This window comes from Callorhinchus milii, unplaced genomic scaffold (genome assembly GCF_018977255.1).
Source record: "Callorhinchus milii isolate IMCB2004 unplaced genomic scaffold, IMCB_Cmil_1.0 Scaffold6, whole genome shotgun sequence".
Lineage (NCBI taxonomy): Eukaryota > Metazoa > Chordata > Chondrichthyes > Chimaeriformes > Callorhinchidae > Callorhinchus > Callorhinchus milii.
The window spans coordinates 21,517,257-21,543,229 of NW_024704747.1; the positions used below are offsets into that span (position 1 = coordinate 21,517,257).

The 25,973-nt window shown below is 41.9% G+C and overlaps 1 protein-coding gene across 3 annotated transcripts in view; it reads left to right on the plus strand.

The window, feature by feature from the left end:
* hecw2b (HECT, C2 and WW domain containing E3 ubiquitin protein ligase 2b) overlaps nucleotides 1-25,973 on the plus strand; it is a 72,225-nt gene that overhangs the window by 22,202 nt on the left and 24,050 nt on the right. For all 3 annotated transcript variants that reach the window (XM_007890178.2, XM_007890179.2, XM_007890180.2), the window contains 20 exons: nucleotides 2,587-2,694; nucleotides 5,317-5,411; nucleotides 7,079-7,154; nucleotides 7,297-7,466; nucleotides 7,592-7,734; nucleotides 9,474-9,574; nucleotides 10,508-12,046; nucleotides 12,541-12,636; nucleotides 13,635-13,785; nucleotides 14,426-14,538; nucleotides 15,459-15,583; nucleotides 15,810-15,995; nucleotides 16,472-16,606; nucleotides 17,194-17,296; nucleotides 17,735-17,831; nucleotides 19,873-19,956; nucleotides 20,557-20,666; nucleotides 22,450-22,570; nucleotides 23,911-24,024; nucleotides 25,594-25,746. In XM_007890178.2, coding sequence (XP_007888369.1) covers nucleotides 2,587-2,694; nucleotides 5,317-5,411; nucleotides 7,079-7,154; nucleotides 7,297-7,466; nucleotides 7,592-7,734; nucleotides 9,474-9,574; nucleotides 10,508-12,046; nucleotides 12,541-12,636; nucleotides 13,635-13,785; nucleotides 14,426-14,538; nucleotides 15,459-15,583; nucleotides 15,810-15,995; nucleotides 16,472-16,606; nucleotides 17,194-17,296; nucleotides 17,735-17,831; nucleotides 19,873-19,956; nucleotides 20,557-20,666; nucleotides 22,450-22,570; nucleotides 23,911-24,024; nucleotides 25,594-25,746 — 3,820 coding nt within the window. The remainder of the gene's footprint in view (nucleotides 1-2,586; nucleotides 2,695-5,316; nucleotides 5,412-7,078; nucleotides 7,155-7,296; nucleotides 7,467-7,591; nucleotides 7,735-9,473; nucleotides 9,575-10,507; nucleotides 12,047-12,540; nucleotides 12,637-13,634; nucleotides 13,786-14,425; nucleotides 14,539-15,458; nucleotides 15,584-15,809; nucleotides 15,996-16,471; nucleotides 16,607-17,193; nucleotides 17,297-17,734; nucleotides 17,832-19,872; nucleotides 19,957-20,556; nucleotides 20,667-22,449; nucleotides 22,571-23,910; nucleotides 24,025-25,593; nucleotides 25,747-25,973) is intronic.

Below are 25,973 nucleotides of genomic sequence, written 5' to 3' on the forward strand. Positions count from 1 at the left end.
TGATGGAGATGTTTTTGTGCGGTTCGTTTGCTCCAGGTCTTGAAGTTGGGGGAATTCAGCAGTTGAATGCAGTGTGGGATTTGGAGTGGGGTGGGGGTGGGGGCAGGAGGGCAAAATTCGCCATAACAACACAGATCATGGTTCTCCCAGTTGCCGGAGAGAAGAGGTTGGTTAGATTTGTAGAGAGCGAGTTCAGAAATTCTGTCTGCTAGCACGGCGAAAACTATTTGGAAGCACACATTAAAAGACTCAGGTCTAGGAGTAGACATATTTATCTCATGTCGAGGGTGTCGAGGGGTGTCAAGGTGGGGCCGAGGCAAAGAGACTGTGGGACGGAGTTCCAAAGGGTGGGGACAGAAAAGCTGAAGGCCTGACCGCCAATGGTGGAGCGGGCAGAGTGGGGACCTGGAGTAGGCCAGTGTCCGTGGAGTGGTTATAATAAAAATGACATTTCTAATAATGCTGCCCCTGTCCCAACCGATAGCTGTTCTATCTGAGATTAACCAACTCAACACACACTCGGGATTGAACCTTGGTTATTTCTTTTTTTTGCTCAGTTACACACTGAACATTGCGTTTGCCAAATGAGCCATCACAAAGGGGTTTCTACATTCACTGTAACCTGTTGCATCTGAACCGGTCTTGCTCTCCTAACTCATTTTAAATGCAACGTTTTTAAACCAACACCAAATAGAGATTATCATGATAATATCTGATACAAACTTTGGGCTCTATGGCTCTGTAACCGACATGCTGAAGAGGTAATCTCTATTAATTAAATCCCAGTTATAACAATTAAAATGAAGAATTACATGAGAGAGGAAGACCTTGACCGAAGTAAATCGATTGCAGAGTGGATTGGCTGATACCCAGTTGCGTGCTATATATCCAAGTTGCAAATTATCAGGCTGTAGATGCTCTCTGTCCCTGGCTTCTTTCTCATGGTCAAAATCCTGAATAATTATTGCTCCGGACCAAGAAAGCACAGGGCTACAATTTTATAAGGGCTTTGAGTTTTTACATGTTTGAAAGGTGACGTTCCAAGAACAGGTCTATGAGTCAAAAGCCCCATCATTTGTGTCCTGTGTGTTGCAGATCCTGATATACATTTGCTTCGTTTTAGCTAGATTTTTCTTCTTCCATTTCAATGCAGCGGGACTTCACATATTGCTTTTGAGAGAATATCCTTCTATGAAATCTGTGTGTATTTTTTTCTTTAAATCAAGGAACGATATGTAGCTGAACTTTTAATCTTGTTGAAGATACTGAATATTTACCATTGCCTGATATCACTGGCAGTGGTGTGGTGGGAAATGAAATAGTGCAGAAAATTCAGGCACCCACTTCTCATGCCTGTGGTTATGATCTTAAGCCATTGAGCTGGCAGACATTTAGAACTTACTACAGTGCACTCCTGTTTCAAGCCAGTTCTCCAGAGAATATTTATACATTTCTCCAAGGTCCACAATGAGCAGTAAGTGCTGCAATATTAGAAACATAACGCCAAGTTCAATTTTTATTTGTGTCATCAGCACAATGTGCACCAATGAATGCAAACTGGGTATAAATAAGCTACAAATGAACTCTGTGCGCATTGAAAACCAACCCTAATGCTGCAATGCAAGGTGCTCATCGCTGGCCATGGGTACAGAGGACGACGCAGTGAGAAAGAAGGTGGCTGAGTCCTGGAGCCGTTCCAACTGCAGTGTCCTGGCGTCAGAAGCACAATGAAACTCGAGCCCTTTGTAGCAGAGGTCAGGACAAGGCAGCCTGACTCTGAAAATAACCATATTTACGCATTTACTTTCCACAACATTTTAGGAGGCTTAAAGGTTTATTTTGTTCAGGTGAGGTAATTACATGACATTATGCATAAAATTGACCTCTGTTAAATTTTGAGGAAAGTGATTCACGTACACACTTGTTATTATGCCTTCCGTGTTTACGAGCTAGATTAATGGACACGTGAATGACTAGGATCTTATTAATGTTGAGGTGTGCTGAGTGCTGAACCTCTGACTGAGAACAGCTATTTATTCTAGTGTAACATCCTTTTTTTGACAGTTTATGGTACTCTTGTGGCACAAGCTGAAACATACGAGCTTATAGAATATGTTTACAAACTAAATTGGAACCAGATCTGGCCAATCGGAGGCAATCTCTGGCTACGGAGGGTATTGGTGTTGACTCCACTTTCCTCAACACCAGTTGTCTGGTCAGGCTGAATGGATCAGCGGTTCTCCTTCTGCCTGAACTATACCAGGAGTGTTAGATTTGTGGTATTATTTATTCGCCGATGATAACTAAGGTGTGGTTTTGTTGTGTATTGTTTGTCATTCGATAACACACACACATGCAAAAAAATTAACGATTTGAGACCACAAGGGGATATGCTCCACTTGGATTTCTCTTTCACGGTATGTTTACCTGTATTGTACTGTTTGGACATTAATAGTAACAGAAAATATTAATCATTCCCCTTTCCAAAAAATATTTTGAACAGCTAGGCATTGTGTATGAGGCACAGGCCCTGATAACTATTTAAGGTTCTAGGTTATTTACAATTTTTTTTCTTCTCTCCTACAGATGAGACCTCCCCAGGTAACGTCTGGGACTCCAAAAACCGGGGTGTAAATGGAACTCAAAAAGGGCAGATTGTGTGGCGGATTGAGCCCGGTCCTTACTTTATGGAGGGTAATGATTTATCATCATACATCTCTTTATAATGGTTTGAAGAGAGCACACTTCTGCAGTGTTAAAGGGAATTCTCATACCTTCTGCTTAACCCAATACTAATCCGTCGCTTTAAGTGATGGGGTTGACTTTTCATTACCTCTGAGGATTAAGAACAAGCCTGATCGTGTTTAATTTCTTACCTGTTTTTCCATCACAAGCAATACCATAAATCTGTGGCTTTAATAACCCGTCTTGAATCTTGTAACTTCCCTCTATAGGCTTAGGTAAGATCAGGATGGAAAATTTTACCTGGATATCCCATTGCATTAGCGCCCTAGAGGATTAGGACAATAATGCAGTGAAACCTAGTGATGAGAGAGTTCAGCGTACTAGAGTATGTCCTAAGGGGCAACTCTCCCGAATTACATTGAACTGAGCTTGGGCCAGTCTAAGGGGAACTCTGGCAAACAGAGAAGAGTTCTAATCTCTTGTGACACAATTCTGTTTTCTTTCCAAACTAATAGATTTAATTGGACTTTCCCTGCTTTGGGAGCTGGAAAGGCAACTGCTTTTAAAAAAAAGTAAGAAAGCAACGGGGAGGAACAAGCTCAATGATTGAGATAGTCTGTGACAGTGAAACGATGAAAGCTTGTCAGTTTGTGTTCTGTGTGATGATTGTGAATTGGTTCCAGGCATTTTCCCCTCCAACTCTTTGACACATTTCTTCAATGTAAGAGGGATTGTCGGTCAAAATCCAATTGGGACAAATCCGTTACTTAGTGCTATTAGCATCAGAGCTATTTTGTCCAACGGTGGGTTCAGTGCAATGTGATCAGGTGTGACAGCTCTTTTGGGACAGGGAGCTAACATTATGAAGGATGAACCCGAACAATGAATAAACATGGTTTCAGTCAACTCCTTGTTTTATTTTTTTGTTTGTATTGTTTCTCTGCCTTGTTTAATCATTTCCAGACTGTTGCCAGGCCTCTGCTAATAGCACTTTGTAACTGGCTCAAATAAAACCATGAAAGCTAAAGAGAAGACTTTCCTTCCCGTACTATGGGGCAGCACTTGGCTCCCACACTACACTGTCCCCCAGCCCCATGCCTGAGAGAGCCCATTCCTCATCCAGGCTTTTATCAGTGCACTGTGACAAGCTGCCCAATTAATGGGGTTTTAGTAATACCCTACTTTAATGTTATGATTTAATAACATTTTAGTAATTTTATCTTCTGGGGCAGACTTGCAAAGGAAACATTTGCAGGGTTATGCGATAAGAGCAGAGGAGTGGGAGTAGTTGGTAGCTCTTTCAAAGAGCTGGCACAGGCACGATGGACCAAATGGCCTTCTTCTGTGCTATAACATTCTACAATTCTTGGGATACTATGAATAATTGGAGATTGTCATGATCGTGGATTTGGAGAACTGATTGTATTTTTAAAAGGCTTTTACTCCCCCAATTCAAATGATTTATTTATTAGATTTACACTCCTCTTGTTCCTTGCACAATCCCCAAATGCGGTCCCATCAAGGAGGAGACAGCAAAAGCATACCATCTTGAATTATTTTGCAACTGTATAGTAAGCAATAAATTGTCCATTGTCTTAAGACTCCTTGTATTTGGTCGAGCACCTTTCTTGGCATGAAGCTGACTCCAAGCACTTCACGGGATTTAGGGTAGCGACCGTGTATTTTGTAGGCGTTCTGCTACAAATATAGATCAATAAGGTGTGACATAGAGATTCAGCACATGCAGAAGGGACTATGATATGCTCAGTCATGTTATTTGCATCCCTTGTGGCTCCTTCAGGCGTGGCTGAATGGGGATTAAGGACTAAATTGGCTATGACTATGCCAACACCGAATACTGTTAATTTCACCAGTGAATCAGAATTGAGAAGAAATATTTAGCTTGAGACCACTACAGTAAAATGTGCTGGTAGTACAGTGTGATAGTGAGAAATGCTGTGCTCTAGGAGTACACTGTAGGCGTCCGGCTACAAAAAACACAGCCACAACACTTTACGCTAAATACTGTGAAGTGCTTGGATACATCCTCCCGAATTGAAAGCCACCATATCAAATGTAAGGATTATTATTATTATTACAAACTTTACATCCAGTGAGACTACCAGGAATTGGTCTCGGAATTTAAAGACAATGTCCGTGTTTTGTTGTATTAAGCTGAGGGATTTGCACTATAAGGTATAAAGTAAACCAGTTTTGAACAGCACTGATTTGATTCCCAGCTCTTCATGAGTTTCAGAAATGGAATTGATGACTAGTAACGGAATAATTCTGGCTTGTCCTGCAACTGATTTATAAAGTTGCAAAAATAATTGCATTATAAAGTTCTTGGAGATGAGTAGCAACAGAACTCTGTCTTCAGTCCCCAACGAGAGCAAGCAATTTTGGAATGGGAAGTATAAATCCTGTTTTCCGCTCAGAAACTCTCAACTGCAGGAAGCGATGATGGTTAATTATTCTGTAATGTAAATCCAGCATCAGAAAGTGCATGTTTGTTACTTTTAATAACCTTCCATTCACTCAGGCTATATATAAACATTATTTTTTCATTACTTTTGGTGCAATCATTTTATTGCAGAATTCATTCATTTTGTATTTGTTTCTGTTCCTCAGCTGAAACTAAAATCTGCTTTAAGTACTATCACGGTGTAAATGGAGCACTGCGAGCTACTACTCCATGCATTACTGTGAAAAACCCAGCTTCCATGGTAAGTGGAACATTTGTTGCACGTGTAAATATCTTTGTTGTTACTTCTGTGCTCCGCATATGGAAACTGGCTGAAACCTGCATTCACCTTAATCTGTACCATTACATCAGGTTATTTCAGAAGGTATGTAGAATTACATACAATAACAAGACATGGATACAGCCCTTTACAACCGTAAAAATTTACAGCACAGGAGAAAGCCAATCGGTCCATTATGTCTGTACCGGCTACTTCAAGAGCCATCCTTTCAATTCATTTACCTGCTGTTTCCCCACACCACTGCATTTGATTCATTGAGTTCCCTTTTGAAAGTCAGTTAAAAGCCATTCCACTCCCGGAAAGGCGTTCCATATCCCTAATAACTCTGCTTGTGGAAAAAATTCTCCTAATCTTTTGCCAAACCATTTGCGCATTTGCTATTGTAAATTGATACCCTTGAGTCACCATTTGTGCTGGTGTTTATACTCCACATAAATATGGTATAAAGGTTCATTTAAGCATTAAACACAGATGGTCACTAGTGAAATTCACAAAAGATTCTCTTCCCCCCCCCCCACCCCCACCAAATCCTATCTTGAAGATGCTGACTGGCCTGAATGTATAGTTTCGTAGGCACCAGCAGTCTTCTGGTAGCTCATCCTGTGGAGGTATTCAGGCCCTGAGCGAAAAGAGTGTGGCTGACCTTTTCAGCTTTCGCCTTTACAACAAACACGCAACATGTCTAAATCACTGAGCAGAATTGTGCTGGAATGAAGGCAGGAGTGGAAAAAGTTAGTGACTGATTTCTTAGAAAAAAGTGCCTATTAAGTAATAAAGTATTTTATAAACAGGAAAAAGTGAACGCAACCTTATAATTCTGAGCGCTTGCCAGGATTGAAGTTGCTGGGTGTGATTTTATTACTTTGTAACACAGGAAGAGAGTTTTTGTATATCAAACATGCCATTTCCTTCATGCAGACATACTTTTGTGGGTGTGTGTGTGTATGTTTGTGTGTGTGTGTGTGTGTGCACTGAATTTTAAACTCATCTAATCTTTTTGTGATTCATCAGTAAAGAACAATTTTATATGTTTTTCTAATTTCCTATTATTTTTCCTGTTTTCTGCTGTTCTAGAAGTGCATTATTTACGACTAAATTTGTACTTGTAATGTTTTACATATGGATTTTCAGAAGGCATTTGATAAAGTGCCAAATAAGAGATTGGTTTAGAAAATTAAGATGAATAGGGATAAAAAAAAATCAGTCTATTTACTAAATTTATGCAGAATTTTTGAGCATCCAGATAACGGCAAATTCTTAAGTACAATCTTAATTTTGAATCTGGCGTTTGGTAAGTTAAGAGCCAGAAAAAACAGTTTTCATATTATGATTCAATTCAACAATTGAACAAATTATCGATGTTCTGAAATGCTCTAAAGAGTCGATCAAGAGGCAGGTGGAATTTCTTCCCCTTATCTTGCAACTTTTTTTTTGTACGTTCTCCATTGTTCGATTGAATATAATGAATATAATGAAATATTACGTTTGTATAGCACCTTTCAAGTCGGGAGGACGTCCCAAAAATAGATTGCAAATTAGCTCTGACCTTTATCCAGTGACACAATGATAGATTATGAGCCATTCTTAACCAAGAACAATGTTGATTGCTTGCTTTTTATTAAACTTAGGCTGGGGCAGATGAACTGGGGGAAGGGGCGGTAGATGGTCAAAACAGCAGAAAACTTGTCAGTTTCGCATTATCAGGTGAGCTACCCAGTGTTTCTGAGATTGTGCCTTGTTTTAACCAAGATGATTGACCTAGAGCCACTTTCCATCAAGTACTCTTTGAAATGTGACTCTGATAGCATCTAACTCTCGTTCAACTGATTCTCCCCCTTGTAAATAGATATCAGAGCTCTGGGGCTGAAGAAGGGAATGTTTTTCAATCCTGATCCATATCTGAAAATGTCCATTCAGCCTGGGAAAAAGAGCACTTTCCCTACTTTTGCTCATCACGGACAAGAGAAGAGGTCAACGATTGTGGCCAACACAACCAATCCCATTTGGCAAGGAGAGGTAAAATGCAGCGCTATCAAAGACCCAGAACTGTTATTTCCTGAAGGAAATCTGTAACGGCAAACAAAACGTTTCCCATGAACGTCAGGCTGGATTAATGTGACAGATATTTATTATTTTTGCAGAAATACTCTTTTGTGGCCCTTCTCACAGACGTACTTGAGATAGACGTTAAAGACAAGTTTGCCAAGAGTCGCCCTATCATAAAACGTTTCCTGGGTAAACTCACCATACCAGTCCAGCGCTTGTTGGAGAGACATGCTATTGGGTAAAAGATTCTCGAACTTCACAGCAACTTTTTCTGTCCTCGTTCTCTGTGTTTCATTTCTTTTCTATGCCAATAGTCTGTTTAGAAACACTTTGTTTTCCGTGTGTTTGACCCCGAATGCTGAGTTAAAAATGCTGAATCTGGTCATTTATTGCGTAAGAGTTAAAAATGTTGCCATGGTACTGTGCTGTAACTCCATGCACCTGAGAGTTGTGAATGGAGGCAGGGAACATTAAACATCAGGCTCTAATGCTTCATTCTCAGACGTGCTGATTCCGAATTGCTGGTGAATTTTCTTCTGCATTCATTGAAATTGCCAGTATAATCTTCTGTGGTACATGAGCATTACTGCTTGGATAATGTTGGACTTGCTAAACCTCCCCTATGCATGCTCAGCACACGGCACGATTGTCGGTCACAAAAAAGGGATAGCTTCACTTCAAAACTAGTTCAGGGAAACCTTAGGAAGTTCGATTTATCCCTTCGCACTTCTTTTTCTCTTGTATCCTTTTGCCTTGTCTCTTCCTTTTGCCAGAGGATACGTGGGGAATTGTTTCTTGAATCAGGAGACTATGAGGATTAGTTGAGAAGATGTGCCCTTGACTGTGGATGCTGAGAGGGTGGGGAATTTTATTTTATGTGTTCAGGAGTTTAGCTCCTCCAGCTGTTTATCTGGAGCAGACGCACACCCTGTTGGTTATATACAGTACTGCATCTTTGCACAAAAAACAAAAGTAAATTTTCTTTAATACCTCAGAGTTATTTAAATGTATAGTTATGTCGCCCACAAAATACACAGTTAAACCCATTGTACAGAATATCCTGTGAAACGCTTTGAGAGTCTTGACGATGTGAGAAGGCGCTATATCAAATGCAAGAATTATTATTATACTAAGTTGGCTTGTTCTACCAAAGGACAATAATCAATCCACATAGTCTCTGTGTCTCTTGTCTGGGACATAGAAGGAGCAATTTAGTCACACTTGTGAGTGAAGTCAGCCATATAGATTCAGTGTAAACAGAACGAGAGCTACTTTGTTTATAAGTCTACAAACCTGGAAAGTATATAAATTATTGGCTGACCCTCTTCTCTTTTATTCACAAATCCAAGTGGAAGCGTATGTTTTAAATGTTGTGACATGGGTGTGTAATTCACTAAAATAGCACCCACTGTGTGATCTGCGCCTATTATAATAATAATAATATCTGTTCCTTTCTCAATTGGTGCTCTTTCAGAATGAAAAATATATATTAACAGTGCAGCGATGTGCAGAGTGGCTATTTCCCAATCCCTGGTGTTGGTGGAGGGTATTTTGCAGGTGCAGAGGTGTGTGTGAATGGTGGGTTGTGTGTGTGCAGACAAGAATTGTATGTGCGGTTTGTGTGTGTGTTTGCGTATGTGGAAGGGGATAGTGAATATGTGAGTGTGTGTGTATGGGAGAGAGTGTGAGAGCACATGTATGTGCACAGAGGGAATTGTGTGTGTGCATGGAGAGGGACTGTGTGTTTGTCCACATATGCGTGGAGGAGTTTGTGCAGTGGTTATATGTCTGAGTTGAGGAATCCTAAAACCAAACTAGATTTTTACCATAAGAAATGGGAAAAGAGTCAGACAGTGGAAATTTTAATTTGATAATGTACTGCTGCTTAAATTGATGGCTTGCAATGCTTACTTGTGTTGTGACACATTGAACATGTTCGAGGGTCTTTTAACTGTGTTGCGTGTTTCCTTGTTGCAGTGACCAGATATTAACCTATAACCTGTGCAGAAGGCTTCCTACTGACCATGTTAGTGGTCAACTCCAGTTCAGAGTGGAAATCACTTTATCTGTCCATGAAGGTAAATAAAAAATATACAAACAGGTTACCTATTATTCAATTTGCCGTGCGCAGATTGGTTTATTGCAATCACCTACAAAACACAGTCACTAACTACACTTTACAGTATATTCTGTGAAGCCCCCTCCCAACCCCCCATCCTCGACATTTGTATGTCGTCTGTTTTCAGTTTTTTCTCGATTGAATATTTCTCGATTATCCCCATGGCATAAATCGAGAAATATTTAATCAAGAAAATGTATTTTCTGCTTATTAAGGGAAAGTACAAAAAGACTAAGTGAGTATCAGACAATGTGGACTTCTTTCGCTTTTTTCCTCCCAGAGATTCAGGTAGGGGGAGTCATAGCCACACAGGATAACAAAATAGGAATGACTCCATCATGATGCTTCACCTGATATTCTAAGGCCCTGAAACAAGAAATCATGGCTAATATGAGGATGTGGAGTTCATACGTTTACTTTTTAGTGGAATTCAGCAGCTGGAGTGAATGCCTAGATGTATTGCTTACTGAACATTATGTTAAGTATTATGCAGAAAAAAGACTTGTATATTATAAAGGCCTTTGGTTAAGGGGGGTATATTCTTGTGCCAATACAACAATAATAAATTGGTCATTTTCAATCTACGACTGTTTGTGGGACATTGCTGTGCGCAATTGGCTGCCGCGTTCACCCACAAATATACAGTCAATTCACTTTACAGTGTGTTCTGTGAAGCACTTTGGGACGTCCTCCCGACATGAAAAGCGCTATATCAAATGCAAGGATTATTATTATTATTATAATACTGTATATCTCCTTGTGGTCTCTTGTCATCTTCAACTGCCAACATTGCAGAGGAGGTTTTGTTTTGTTTAAGTTCAGTGAGTTAGTGAACAGTAATAGCAGTAACAAGCATGTGCGTAAAACAAACCTATATGCTTTGTTCCCACAGACGCATCCCCTGAGACAGTGGGTGCCTATCTAGAAGCGAATGCTATAAATGGGGATTTGGGCAGTCCGTCTGATGATGAAGACATGCCAGCTGAAGGAGCCTCAGTTGACCAAATGCAGGACTTTGCGAATGGACATGTACAGGAGGACAGTGTCAGGAACGAACATGGGGTCTTGATTATTCCCACCGTAACGGGAGAAATCAGAGGTGCAATGGAAAGGCAATATTCGGTGCAAAGTGAACCTGTGATGATAACGGCATCTCCGGCAAGATGTCTGACTAGTCGGCAGGAATCCCTGAATGACTATCTTGATGGAATTTCTGGTCACGAAAATACGAAGCCTAGTTTGGCTGAAGCGAGCTTGCATCACCTCGGGGCATCTCCCAAACTGCGAAGCAGTTTCCCCACGGACACCCGGCTCAATGCCATGCTTCATATTGACTCCGATGAAGAGGACCATGATCTTCGTCAAGAATTGGCTTATAGTTTTCATGGGTCGGACGAAAGCCCAGAGAATGGCATCCAGATTATCTGTGCTGCTGGCAGCTACAGCAATGAATACTTGGACACTAGGCAAAACAATGATGGGGACCCACCTGGGTTTCGAGGTTCTTCTGATTCACAGACACGTCTGACGGCAATCGAAGAGATCGCAACCTCAGAGCTATCGCAAGCACAGATCCCCGACTCTCCCTACAAGAGTTTTCACCAGTTGCTCCATGGTCTTCCAACAACGGGACAGGAGGCAGATGAGCAGGAGGGGCAGGAGGAGGAGGAGGAGGAACAGATCAATCGAGAGACTCAAACTAATGATGGTGTGGACACAGCGACTGTCAGCAATGAAGAGAGTGAAGCAGTTCAGGAGGCTCCTAGTGCTGCGGTTGAACAAGAGGCGGATACGGGACGCGGTGAAGGAAGAGGGTCGCTTACGCAAGCAGAATCAGTGGATCAAACCTCCGAACCATCCCAACTCTCCTCGGAGAACGAGCAGAGCGACACCACACGTACGGAGAGTGTCAGCGAGGCCAGCACGAAGCCAGAGGGTGAGAGCGATGCTGAAGGGGCCGACAGCTCCTGCAATGGGAACGGCAACGCGACCAGGGTCTCGTCGTCGGTAGAGAGCACCACTCGCTTTTCCTCCTTCGAGAGTGCCCGGTTCTCTGAGACGCCAGCATTCTCTTCTCAGGAGGAGGAAGATGGCACCAGCCCGGCTGACCTGGCGGCTGATGCGGTGGCAGAAGATCAGGGTGGGGAAGCTACGGACGTCACCCCAGCAGCGGGCGAAGAAAGCGTAGACGGTAATGGGGAGCAGCAGCGGCAGCAGCAGGAGGAGGAGGAGGCAGCAGCCACTGAAGCAGAAACAGTGGCTTGCGGACAGGAGGTCGAAGACATTTGGCAGCGGAGGAGGAGCCTGGAGGCCGCGGCTGCAGCAGAGGAAGAGGGGGCTACACCACAGGAGGAAGAAGAACCTGTGGCTGTCCAGGCCATTGCAGAGGAGGCGAGTGAGGCAACTGGCCAGGCTGAAGACAACAATCCAGGTAAATCTTTCTGAACCTCGTGCAGGGCCAATTATGGCTGAGTAGGACACTAAGTCCGCTGATATTCAATAGACATCGTCAAGCACCTCGGGACCTCCTCCCGATGTGAAAAGCGCTTCGTAAAAGTACATTTGTGTTTCGTAGAATATTACAGCACAGAAGGAGGTCATTCGGTCCATCATGCCTGTGCTGGCTCTTTGAAAGAGTTATCAACTAGTCCCACTACCCCGCTCTTAGCCCATAGCCTTGCATTCGTTACCTCTTCAACTACCTATCCAATTCTCTTTTGAAAGCTACTGTCAAATCTGCTTCCACCGACCATTCAGGCAGTGTATTCCAACTCGTTACAACTCACTGGGTTTTTAAAAAAATTCTTCTCGACTCCCCTCTTGTTTTTTTTTGCCAATTTAATTTCATTGTAACATGCGGTCAGATATTGATTTAATTTCTGCAGCAGGACGTTGCTAAACATTTTATGTTTTTTTACGATTTAGATTCTCCATCAAGCACCCACCAGCCCTTGAGGTCTCTGCCCTCAGTGCGGCAGGATGTTACCCGTTATCAGCGGATAGATGAACCATTACCACCCAGTAAGGATCTATCACCTTCAATCTGCTGTGGCACTGTGCAGTCGTCACAAGTCTGGTCTCTTTGGCCAAAATCATCTTGGGCTAGAGAGGAGGAAGGTTGGCTAGATTGCCTGTTCTTAATTATTGTCCAGCAATCTTTATTCTCTGTGTGTGTCTCTTTGTCTGGACACTCGTCGAGGACAGGATAAGTTATGGGGTGATGTGGTTCATTGGTTGATAAGTAACTTTGGAAATTGTGAGTTACTTCAGGCTTCGTATACACGTGAGCTGTTATTCAGCAAAACTGCTGCTTAAGAGTTAATTACTCCACATAATATAAGGTGTGGGAGCCACACCTGTCAGTATAGATGGAATAGGCTGTCATTCGCAGCCCTTAGGTACAATCATGGGATATCCCAGCAGTTCGCTTCGAGGTGAAAAATAAATCGCTGTAAAAAAAATGCTTGTTTTCAAGCCTGAAATGTGAAACAAGCAACAGTTCCCAATTAATCAGGATGGCTGTGTGTGCCACAAAGCTGTGTACATTCCCATGTCCCCTTTTGGCCCTTCGTGAGTACGAAGTTTTGAGAACTTTATTTCAGGAAATTGCCCAGTGATCAGCCTTCTAAAGATGGTACGTTTAAGTATTTTAACCTACAACTGCTGCCTTTCTTCTGATACCTCTTGTACTTTTGCCTCCACAGGGGGGATCTTGGGTTAGGATGAGCAATCAGACATTAAGTAGTAAGTTGGTGGATGTTGAGGTGAAACTTTGGTTCACAGGAGCGATTCCAATTCAATTCACATTGAGTGAAGCCACGTTTCTGAGCGTCCAACCCTATCATCAACTGAATTGTGGCGTGCTTTTAATCTCCGATTCACTGTTGTAACCAGGCCCCTTCTTCTTTCTTGTCAGGATGCTGTTGTGTAGGTTGTTGATGCAGATGCAAATAAAAAAAATAGCATGAACGGTCAGTTTTCCTCAATTGGGTTTTAAGTGGATTTTTTCCCCCTGATAGATTGGGAAGCTCGGATTGATAGCCACGGTCGAATCTTTTACGTGGACCATGTGAACCGAACCACCACTTGGCAGCGGCCCACAGCTCCGGCCTCCCAACAAAGTCTCCAGCGCTCCAATTCAATTCAACAGATGGAGCAGCTGAACAGAAGGTAAAGCGAATAGTCCGAAACACAGGACAAGCAGAGTTTCTTTCCTCGTCCCCCCTCCAAGTTGAAGCTAACTATGGCTGGCTCAAACCTGACTTGGAAATAACAGCCAGAAAGTGACTTGCATAATGGGATAAGAGAGAAGCATGTGGTGCCAAGAGTTGTGTCATCGTGTTCAATCAGCACATGTTGGCAGTGCAAATACAATACTTAGCCAAGAGATTTCGTCAGTGCCTCTGATATTCAGTGTAATGTTGTCCTTGTGCAGTTCAGAAGGTCTGTTTCAGATAAATCTCTGTATGATTTCAATTCAACATGATTTGAACTTTAGTATAGAAATCTACCTACTCCCCACTCGACCTGGACTCACCTTAACCTCGGAAGTTACTGTCTTAACCTATCTGTGACGTTCCCGTTTCTTGTCGGGATGCTGTATAGGTTGTTTATGCAGATGCCAATAAAATTAATAGCCTGAATGGTCGCTCATCCTCAGTTGTGTTTTAAATTGCTATTGATTACATTTGTGCATCCTGTATGCAAAGTAAAGCACCCCACACTTCTACCGAGTGCTATTTTGAAGAGATGACAATTTATCTTTAAATCTCATAAAAATTTCACAAGACTCCCTTTCATCTCTTATCAGGTATCAGAGTATTCGACGGACAATGACCAATGAGAGGCCCGAGGATACTGGCCAAGCCAGTGGAGTAGATGCAGGGGCCGCAGATGAAATTGACCTTGGTCATTCCACTACAGGTACAAGTGTTGCTAGTGTGACCATGAGAGTATATTTCCTTCATTCTTCACTGTGTGTCCAGGTTTGTTTTGGAAGAAGGAAGAAAAGCACAATAGCATAATAAGAAAGTGGGAGCAAGAATAGTAATAATGATGCAGTAGAACCTGGAATATCTGCATAACAGTGAGTATACTGGCAGATTATTGAAATTGATGGACAATTGAGATTCCCACTTTTTCCACTGCTTTCCTGCAACTTGGATCCGACAACAACAACTCAGTGGTTAGAGCACAAACGACTGTTTGTGGGACACTGCTGTGCGCAATCGGCTGCTGCATTTCGCCCATAAAATATGCAGTCAATTCACTTTACAGTATATTCGGTGAAGGGCTTTGAGACGTCTAGAAGACGTGAAAAGTGCTATATTAAATGCAATAATTATTATTATTATTGTTATTATTAGCAACTTGCGGCCCACACATGGGCTAGCATCCTAGAGCGCTTAATGTGTTCCAGTGAATATTTAACAAAAAATTTCTGTAAGCTGTTTACATTTGTGCAAACCTATTTTTTTTGATATGCTGTTGTCGAGTCATGACATTGAACAGAGTCTCTTGGAATGACTGTCAACATCACACTCCTCTGTACAGCACAGATTATTCACTGGTTGCTCTTTTGAATCGCGAGTTATAACAGGGATCACCAGGGGTTCAGAAAGCTAAATAAAGTTCATCACTGGTTGCTAAGGTGAAACTCCGAACAATGCCTGTGAATAGTGCTCTCTGTTTCAGACTCAATACTTACTAAATTACATTTGTATAGCGCCTTTCACGTCGGGAGGACACAATGATCACAGACTAAGAGACAATGGGCCCAGTTTGAGACACGACACAGAGTTAATAACACTTTCTTTTTCTTGTTCCTCGTGTTCTGGCAACAGATTTCCGAAGAGAGTCTACACTGTCTCATTCTGCCTCCCGCTCCCGGATGAACTTACTGTTACAGTCTCCTCCTGTCAAATTCTTCACCAGCCCAGAATTCTTCACAGTGCTGCATTCAAACCCTGTAAGATAGCTGTTCTGTTTAAAGTTTTACTCTTTCAGTCATAACTGCCTATTTAGAGAACGGTGGCTAATTCCACCTGTACGGTTGCACCATCTCTCGTATTTATAGCCCATGTATTTTAGTAATACCTCTGTATATATATATATATATATATATATTCAAAAGGTTGCTGTGTTAATAATTCTGAATTGTTACAAATGGGATTGCTCTTTTTTTCGCCCCCAAGAGTGCCTACCGAATGTTTACAAACAACACGTGCTTGAAACACATGATCACCAAAGTGAGGAGGGATGCCCATAATTATGAGCGCTACCAGCATAACCGAGACCTGGTGGCATTCTTGAACATATTTGCTAATAAACAGCTGGAACTCCCTAGAGGCTGGGAAATGAAACACGACCATCAGGGAAAGGTGAGTTGGACTCTTAACATGGAATAGAAGTACACTCCCGCTCTAGTCATAACTTCTTGCCTTGGAGCTTTCTGAACAACAACAACTTGTATTTATATAAGCGTATTTACACATCGAGCTCTCCGAGATGCTGCCCCTTGTGAAGGGAGCTATATAAATGCAAGTTGCTGTTGTTGCTGTTGTATTTATGTAGCGGCCTCTTAGGATAACATCTTGGAGCGCTTTACAGAGTGGGCTTAGATGCTGAGAAGGGGGACGGTGGCAATAAGCAAGTTCAAAGTGGTAGGATTTGGGACTTAAAGACAGAAAGAGTGGAGGTGAGACTGAGTGGTAGAGGGAGTGAGTTCCAGAGGTTAGGCGTGCAGGAACTGAAAGCTTGGACATCGATGGATTTGTGGAGTGAGCCTGGAGGAGGAGTCGAGAAGAAGGAATGCTCTTGCTTTGTGTGGTCCTCACTTCATGTTGTCCTCTTCCAGTCCTTTTTTGTTGATCATAACTCCCGCAGCACCACTTTCACAGACCCGCGGCTTCCTCTTCAGACCGCCAGGCCCTCAAGTGCTTTGGCACATCGACAGCACCTGCAAAGGCAACGGAGCCACAGTGCTGGGGAGGTAGGTGATGGCAGTGGTGTTTACGTGGCCACTAGTAATTTGGATGAACAAGCATTTGCGGTAGAGCTAATATTAAAGACCTAGTCATTATATCAACCCAATTAAATATAATAAAGTACTTTTAACTGTTCGAATGCTTTTTTTGCTTGTTATAATTAAGGTGTATTGCTTTCAGATCTTTACTGACTCTCTCAGTAAACGCGAATGAAGATGCAGGGTAACTAAAAACAGCGTGCTGTGTGTGTAATTTAAGATGAGACCCCTGTGTTCTATTATATATATCATATATGTGTGTGTGTGTGCGCATTTGTGTATATATATATGTATAGATAGATAGATATTTCCATTATTGTTTGCAACATGCACATTTTAAGCTGCATTTACACACACCAGGCACAGTTCTTCTGTAGAGATAAGTTTGGGGGGGAGGCAAAAGAGGCTAACACAGTCCAAGCACTTGAACCTGGGAACATACAAGTTCAATCTTTATTAAATCCTTGTTGTACTTTTAGCTGTTGGTTAAGATCTTACTGCTGTACACGGACTTTCTGGTTCCTTTCCTCTGAAAGACTGACTGTTTTTGGCAGGTGGTAGAAGACTCTCGCCATCCAGGGCCCCCCATTTTGCCCAGGCCATCCAGTACGTTCAGCACCATCGGTCGAAACCAGTACCCGGATGTAGTGCCAGTGGGTAAGCTGTTCCTTTGCCCTTCATTGGTGAATTGTTTAGTGTAGTAGTGGCAACCTGTGGCCCAAGGGCCAAAAGTGGCCCCCAGGGCTGTCACAGAGAGCTCCCCCAAACATTCACGTGACTCTAGGTAAGTAGGTAAGTCCGTGTTCGATCAGTACATGGTTTCAGTTTTTTTCTTGATTAAATATTTCTTGATTTAAAGCATAAAATCAAGAAATATTCAATCAAGGTTTATTTTTTTTCAGCCGACCATAAAGGTTTAAGTGGTTTGTTAAACAAATACATTACAGTATGTTACCAGCAGGATGAAAAGTCGAACGGTTTGTAATTACGAAGAATAATTCTCCACGTGTTGTTATTTTGTCTGCTCCTTGGTAAAGATAAGTTCAGTATTCTCTTAATGTGCCCTCTTCTGATGAGAGACTCTGTTCTTTTCAGCTTACAATGATAAAATTGTAGCATTTCTGCGTCAACCAAACATCATTGAAATTCTGCAAGAGCGCCAGCCAGACCTCATCAGGAATCACTCACTCAGGTAATCCCATTGATTGTGGTGCTGTTTGGGTGATGTTTGTGTGTCCTCTCTGTTACAGCTGTCCCAATGCTTTAATTTCTTCATTTACTCGGGGAAGCTGTAATGGAATTCTCCAAGATGCCCGCTCACAACCAGACTAAACGTCTAAATAACACAAGAAATTATGGGATGTTTTAACTGCATCCTGAATTAGCATTTGTAGCAAAGCTGATTAATTCTCCTGCTTCGTATACGTGTGCTTGTTTGACATTTTCCACACTTTTCAGCCACCTCAGTGTTTATATAAGTAGTTGAAACATCTATTGAACATCTGTGTGTCTTTTGATTTTTCGGCATGTTATAAGTCAGAGAATACCAGTGTGAGCTTGCTTCTAATAGTGTTAGAAGTACAGATTTAAATACTCTTAACTTCTGTAGCAAAATCGATGATTTTTGCTATCCCTGTGTTTTCTTTCTGTTTCACCCGATTAAAATATTGTTTTTGTAGCTTTTACAATTACTGAATGTCAAAGCCATTTGCTGTTTCAGAACTTGGTCTTTTGGAACATGTTGGATTTCATCATCTGTATGTCTTTAATCTTTGCTAGAAAAATTGTATCATTCAAACTGAACCATGTTATGGCATTGTGCTACTTACACAACTACCACTAGATGGAGCATGGGGTTTATATTATTTTATTCTATTTAAAATATAGCATACTTGTTAGATAGACCAGGATGGTACAGTAACTGTACAATGACAATGGCCCTAGTCAGTAGAGCTGCTGTCAGTGATGCTTTAAGTATGTTTACATGTGTCAGCCTGATACAGTTGGTGCTTTCGCCTCTAAAGTCAGAAGGTTGTGGGTTCAAGCTCCACGTCAGGACTTGGAATCACATCGTCTAAGCTAACACTCCAATGCAGTGCTGCAGTTGTGTTACATTGTTGTCCTTTGGATGAGACATTAAACCAAGATCCCGTCTGCCTATTCAGGTGGACGTTAAACATCCCAAGGCACTATTCGAAAAGAGAAGGAAGTTTCTCCCAGTGTCCTGGCTAACAATCCCCCAGATAAAATTGGTCACTCACTCCATGGCTGTTTGTGGGACATTGCTATGTACAAATGGCTGCTGCATGTCACGCACACAATACAGTCATTGAGGTGGAAGTCACGTGAAGTGGTGTTACAAACTTCATCTGTTGTCGAATGCTCTCACCGTACATTGCTGAATCGCATTGCTTAGTTTCATTGGTGCCAATATTCACTACCTGCTGTGCATCAGTGATGCATCAGCCTATTCTGAAAGTAAAACCTTTTTACCCTTAATGCTCAAATCCTGCATAGGTATTAGAATGCATTTACTATGGTAAATCTTCCATAATTGTGACATTTCTATCTTATGTACAATTGAAACAGGTTAGCTGCTAGGTAGAAATAGATAATGGCCATTGAAGGAAAGGTAACATTGAGGTTCATCGTGCGAACTGTCACTCTGCATAATCGGTTTTCGAATCCAGCAGTGATTGAAGCATTGCTGTATTAAGCCGTGTTATTAACAGGAAGCTGACTAGGTGAGAGACAGAGTGATGGTAAAGCAATGCATCAGCGGGTATCGAGGACAGGTGTTAAAGCCACATCATTGAATGTCACACTGCGGTCCTCGTTCTGATTTAAAAATAAGCCTGGGGTTGTGAAGCTGTTGTGGTGCCACAACCAGCTTAATGATGGAAGCTTAGACCAGTGACATCCTAACCTGCTACGGGTGCTGGTGATTAGAATTCAGTACCAGGTCTGGCACCAACGCTCTGAAATTGATCATCTCGTTGGTCAGCTGCCGAGAGCAGCAAGGGCACCAGTGAACAGAAGCAGCATCAAGCCTTCCCTTGACAGAGAGCATAGCAGACGCTGGATTGAATGACTTGAAATGGAATGATGTTAGCAACATCTGTGATCGCTGCAGAGCTCTACCTCCTCTACCCCGTGCTGTTTGGGGTTTGCATGTTGTACATTGTGTCCTTGTTCTCTGGGGACATTATCAGATTATTTGGACCTTTGCCCAGGGAGAAGATTCAGTTTATCCGAAGTGAGGGAACGAGTGGACTGGGGCGATTATCCAGTGATGCAGATCTTGTTATGCTGTTAAGGTAGGTGTCGTCATTGCTTTACACTAATATATGACGCAGAATAGTTGCTGTGCATGTTTGTGTGCTCTACATATGGCTTTACATTTGTTAATATGATAACATGGCTATTGGGCAATATAGGTCCATCTAGCTGTTTTGTTTTGCCTAGTTTTTAGACATAGGATGTTTGAAAGGATCATTGAGGCACAGTGTAGTGGTGGAATGTGAACGTGAGCCTATAATCTCTTGCACTCTTGATCTAATGCACACTGTCATAAGGTAATTCCTGAGGGCATGCCAACACTTATAAACGTGGTCCATACTTTTTTCATCCTTCATAGCACAGAACCATTTGTAGTGTTGGCATTCCTGTCTCTCAGACTAGCAGTGGATGTTTATTACCTGCAAATAAAAGCATGTCATAGAGAGACAACAGTGTAACACCAACTTGTAAGATAAAGAAAGAGAAAATGAAACATTGGGGCGATTGCAAGAATTTTTAGCTGCATAAGCAGACTTTGCCTCTGAAATAATGTGATACCTGATTGGAAAGCACAAATAATGACAAAGTAAAGAATGAATTTTAAAAGTAATGATCTGTACGGCTTCTGTCTTGAACAGTTTGTTTGAAGAAGAGATTATGTCCTATGTGCCACCACATGCCTTACTTCATCCCAGTTTATGCCAGTCTCCACGTGGCTCCCCTGTATCTTCACCTCAGAACTCCCCAGGTAAATGATGGCTAATGTTCACACCATGCAGTGAAGAGAATGGAAATGTTATAGAATTATGCAAATGTTTGTAAGCGACTCATCTGTGGGCATTCAAACTAGAGTATTGTATTAATGTGGATCATTATAGACTGACGTTAGGTCTGTAGCGGGCGGTACTTGGTACCCTTCAATTATTGCATCCATTTGCTGCTTGTGCTTCTGATATTTGGAACGTGGGCTTTTACACTAAGGTGGCTATTAATGTCAAGGGGGAAATAGAAAAAAGTGTAAAGGGGAATCGATCAAATAACCACAGAAGAGCAGGTTGATTATAAAAAAAGAGATGGGGTGATGTAGAAATTTGGCAAGACATATGCCATGGGATATGCCAAAGGATCATTTCAAAGGCCAGTTATAAAGTTAATCAAAAGTGTGGTCCATATCTGATGGACTGAATGACTGAATCAAGACAACTACCATTTTGTTCTTTCTCACATTCAAAGCAGGGTTACATTTCAAAAATGGACTTGCACAGATGCTTTAGCTTAGAATTAAATGATGATAAAAAAGGGCAAATTATGCAGAAATAGACTGCGGATTCCCAGAACTGTATTTTATCCCTTTCTCTTTGTTCTTCCTCTTTATGGAGTCCTGTAGCTCAGTGGTTAGAGCACTCGCTTTGCAAGCGAGAGACCTGAGTTCAATTCCCGGCAGGGCGAAACCTTGGGCAAGTTTCCTTACTCCACATGCCTAATAATAATCCCTCCAAAAAATAGAACAATAATAAATTGGTCATTTTCAATCTACGACTGCTTGTGGGACATTGCTGTGCGCAATTGGCTTCCGTGTTTGCCCACAAATATACAGTCAATTCACCTTACAGTGTGTTCTGTGAAGCGCTTTGGGACGTCCTCCTGACGTGAAAAGCGCTATATCAAATGCAAAGATTATTATTATTATTATTAAGTGTTTCCTTTATTTTCTTTGGTCAGCTGGGTGACTAACATGTGGGGAATCCCATCACCTTGTTTGAGTTTATCAAACCAAACTACTGAGACTTCCACATATGTGAGATCGCCATGTGTCTGGTATGGAGTGCACATACTTTCCACAGAGGGATGAACTTTGCTTATCTAATCCTGGAGAGTTTATTTTCTTTAGCCCTTCACACAGACACACTTTCACAAGCCCAGTTTGGAATAGGAATGTAAGACTGCATGGAGCTAGAAAGGCTAATTTGGACCCTCAGGCCTGCTCTTTCCTTACTTTCTCATACCAAACACACCTACCCTATAATAGACAACCCATTATTAGTTCCTGGGAGAAAGCCCTGCATAGAGACTCGCTGAACCCAAAGTCATATAAAAAAACCTACCAGAATGTTTATCCATTTCTCCCATCTTTCCTTCACAAGCAGCAACCCTTTCCCCCTCCCCTGAGCAGCACAGAAATCGTTGTCCTGTGAAGTAGGGAGACATCCATCACTTCTGCACTGAAGCTGCAAGAAGGAAGCACATCTGTGAGACACACAGCTGATTATTCTTGGGTTGGGACCTTTTACCTTGTGTTCTGAATCAGAAAGGATGATGAATGAATCCATCAGAAGTAATTGACGTTCTAACCAGAGAGTTGTTTGCACATTTTAAAAGTGGAAGAAATTGCCAAGAACGAGAGCAACACCCCTGCTGTTTACCATTAATGGAAATTGATGGATCACTGAAAATTGATAATGCTTTAACCCAATACGGCAATTGCTGATTTGTTAATGGGACTGAGGGATTTTTCGTATTGCTCTTTGCAGGTACCCAACGTGCCAACGCCCGAGCTCCAGCTCCTTATAAGAGAGACTTTGAGGCCAAGCTCAGAAACTTCTACAGAAAACTCGAAACCAAAGGCTATGGCCAAGGCCCAGGAAAGTTAAAGTAAGAGAACGATATTGTCAGAAAAGGTCTTTAGTGGTAATTTCAGAAATATTATTTTCAGATGTTGAGCTCTGGAACTCCATCCCCCAGTGCCTTCGCCTTGCTTCCTCCCTTTCCTCCTTCAAGGCCGGTCTCAAGACCTTTCTCTTCGACCATGCATTCAGCTCCCCTCTCGACTCTCTACCCCCTCCTCGCTCCCTCCCTTCCCTCACCCTGACCATTTCCCCCCTGCTCGGGTCCCGACCCAACTGTCCAGCTCCTTGGGACGTCCTCCCGACGTCAAAGGCGCTCTATAAATGAAATCTTGTTGTTGTTGTTGTTGTTGAGCTTGCATACTGATTATTGCTGATGATCAATGTTTAATGAACTTTACTTTGTGATGCAATAGTTCAGAGATTCAATAGAGATGGGAAACGTTGCAGTAGGTCATTTCGGAACTGTGACTGCGATAAAATAATTAAAAATAACCATTGGACTTGATGCAGTGCCTTATCCACGACTGTTTCTGGGACACTGCTGTGCCCAATTGACTGCTGCTTTTCGCCCACAAATGTACAGTCATGCACTTTACAGCACATTCTGAGACATCTGGAAGACATGAAAATATTATCATATTTGTAAATAGTGACTATTTATGAATGTGGCAACCAGTCTAGGCACAGCAATGTCCCACAAGCAGCCATGGCGTGAATTACCTATTTTATTATTTGGGGAATTATTGGCATCTGGAAGAATCTCCCTTCTCTTTTTGAATACATCATTGACGTGGGATGTTTAACATCCACCTGACCAGTCATAAAAGACCTTGATTAAATGTCTCATCCTAGACTGAGTTCCGACAAGGTGCTTGAAACCACAACCTTCTGACTTAGAGGCGAGCCAGTGAAACTCCCTCATTTTCATTCTGTTCACTTTCTAGGGTCTCTACCAAGCACTGTCTCCCATGAAAAAGGAGGGAGTTGTACAATACAATGTAAAATTACATTTGTAGAGGGCCTTTCATGTTGGGAGGAAGTTCCAAGGTGCTGGAATTGTATATTGCTCCTAGAGATTCACAGATATTGGGGTGGATGGGACAGGTCCAAGGTGAATCCTCTCCCTCCAGATGTTCTTTCATCCTTGTAGGGAACTACCTGATCTTCATTTTATCCTTTCTTAAGAATGACACAGCTAAGACTTAGTGGAGAATCACGGTTATAAGCTTTCATCCTATGCCTCCTCAATGGCACAGGACTATCCTGCTCCACCATTCTTCTTTCATGACGTGCTGTGTAGAATGATGGGCCAATGTGGAGTGATCTGGCCTTTTTAAAGTCTAGGATCATTTTGTTGTATTGCAGGCTGATCATTAGAAGAGATCACTTACTTGAGGACGCCTTCAACCAAATTATGGGTTGTTCCAGAAAAGATCTTCAAAGACATAAGCTTTATGTCACATTTGTTGGGGAGGAAGGGTGAGTAGACTGATACTTTTCTTGCACATGTGTGTGTGTGTGTGTATATATGGTCCACACATAGTCAAAGATTACAGGTTAATTAAAGCTGGTTGCCCTGTTAGAGATCCTGTAATTCTCTATCATGAAGGATCCAATGTTTGAGGTTGATTGTAGAATGGCCATTCTTCATATATCCATTGTCTCAATACAGTACTGTATAACAAGCCATACACGAGCCTTACACCCACAGATACTGGTGAAACCCCAGCTTGTTTCTAGAATACATTACACTCCATAGGAAAAGGAATGCATGACAGATCTGCTATGCTTGACTTTCCTGTTAAACTGGAAGCCCAGACTGACACAAAAGATTGGCAATGACCATGATGAATACAAGATAGTCTCCATTATTTGTTTTGAAAATTTGTGGCTCTTGGATTACATTGTTGCACTGAAGCATTGAGAGCAGCCCAAACAAATAGCTGCAATATGAGCTGGGCTAGGTTCAAAATTGATGCATGCAATGCTTAAGCAGCAGTCGTCGTTCCCCCAACCCCCCCCAACCCAGCCCCCCTGCAACCTAAACCCCGTTTGACAGAGTGGTGTTTCTAGTGCATGCAGTAACAATGGGCTGGTCTGTGCCATGAGCTGTATCCACAATGCTCCATAGGACAAGACTCCATGGCTCCACATGGCGTTGGCGTGTGTATATCCCATTGAATGGGAGGGAATTCAGATAGGAAGCTTTTGTACCTCATTCAAAAGAGGCATTGGCACAACCACTTAGGAAGGCGATCTGTCTTCTTGGTCAGGAAATGCTGAACGGATGGCAAGGAAATAACTAAATAACTGAAGAGTACTTCTCTGAAGCTTATGTTATCGTTGCTGAGAGTATGAGATTGGTGGCAAAGAGTAATGATTTGGGACCAGGTTTGATGACAACTGCTCTCCACTGGGACATCACAAGCTGAGCTTTGCTGATGATTAGTCACATCCCTCTGTCTTGTACAATTTCAAAACCAACGCCTGTTTCCCTTCTATTACTTGCTGCTCTCTTCGGTCAGTGAATTTAATATTCTCATGTCCCATCCTGTGACTTCAACACTTTCTGCTCATTTACCACCTCACTATAATTGTGGTTTAATCATGTAGCGGAATATTCACAATTGAATTGATTTTTACAGAACTGACCCCAATTCAATTGGTGCCAAATCCGTAATTTAACAAGAATGCTATCCTAAGGATTGGTTGGAGGAAACTTCACACTTAAAAAGAAGTGTGGAAAAATGGATTAAAAATTAAATTGAGCCTGAATTTAAGAATTTTCCAAGAGTCAGCATGATAACAATTTAGAGACAGTGTTCAAAGGCTATAAGATATTTCAGGCCTCTGGTCTTGTAAATAAGAAATAGGTGATCATGCATGGAATACTTTGCAAGAGAAACAAACAGCTGGATAAGTATAGTGATGAAACACATTTGCCACGAGGAAAGGAATTGTCTCATTAGTGATGTTCAGTCAGTGTTTAACAATTCAGCAGTGATCTGCTGATGCAACCCACAGACAAATTCCTATTTTCTCTTCTAGGTTGGATTACAGTGGCCCTTCGAGGGAGTTCTTTTTCTTAGTGTCCAGAGAACTCTTCAATCCATATTACGGCTTGTTTGAATATTCTGCTAATGACACTTACACAGTCCAAATTAGTCCCATGTCTGCATTTGTAGACAACCACCACGAATGGTAAGAACATTTTTTCTTCTACATTCTTTCTTGGTTTGTTCTTGAGCCATTTCTGAAACTATGAGGTGGCAATTGTTTAAACATTGCAAAAAATGTAACCTGGTAATTCAAAGGATATTGAATATTGCCTCTGTGATGAATTCAGAAAATAGTTATGTTCTGCTAAAAGTATTGCATGAAATGAGCATAGTGATTGAGGTATCTTTACATTTACAACATTATCCTGA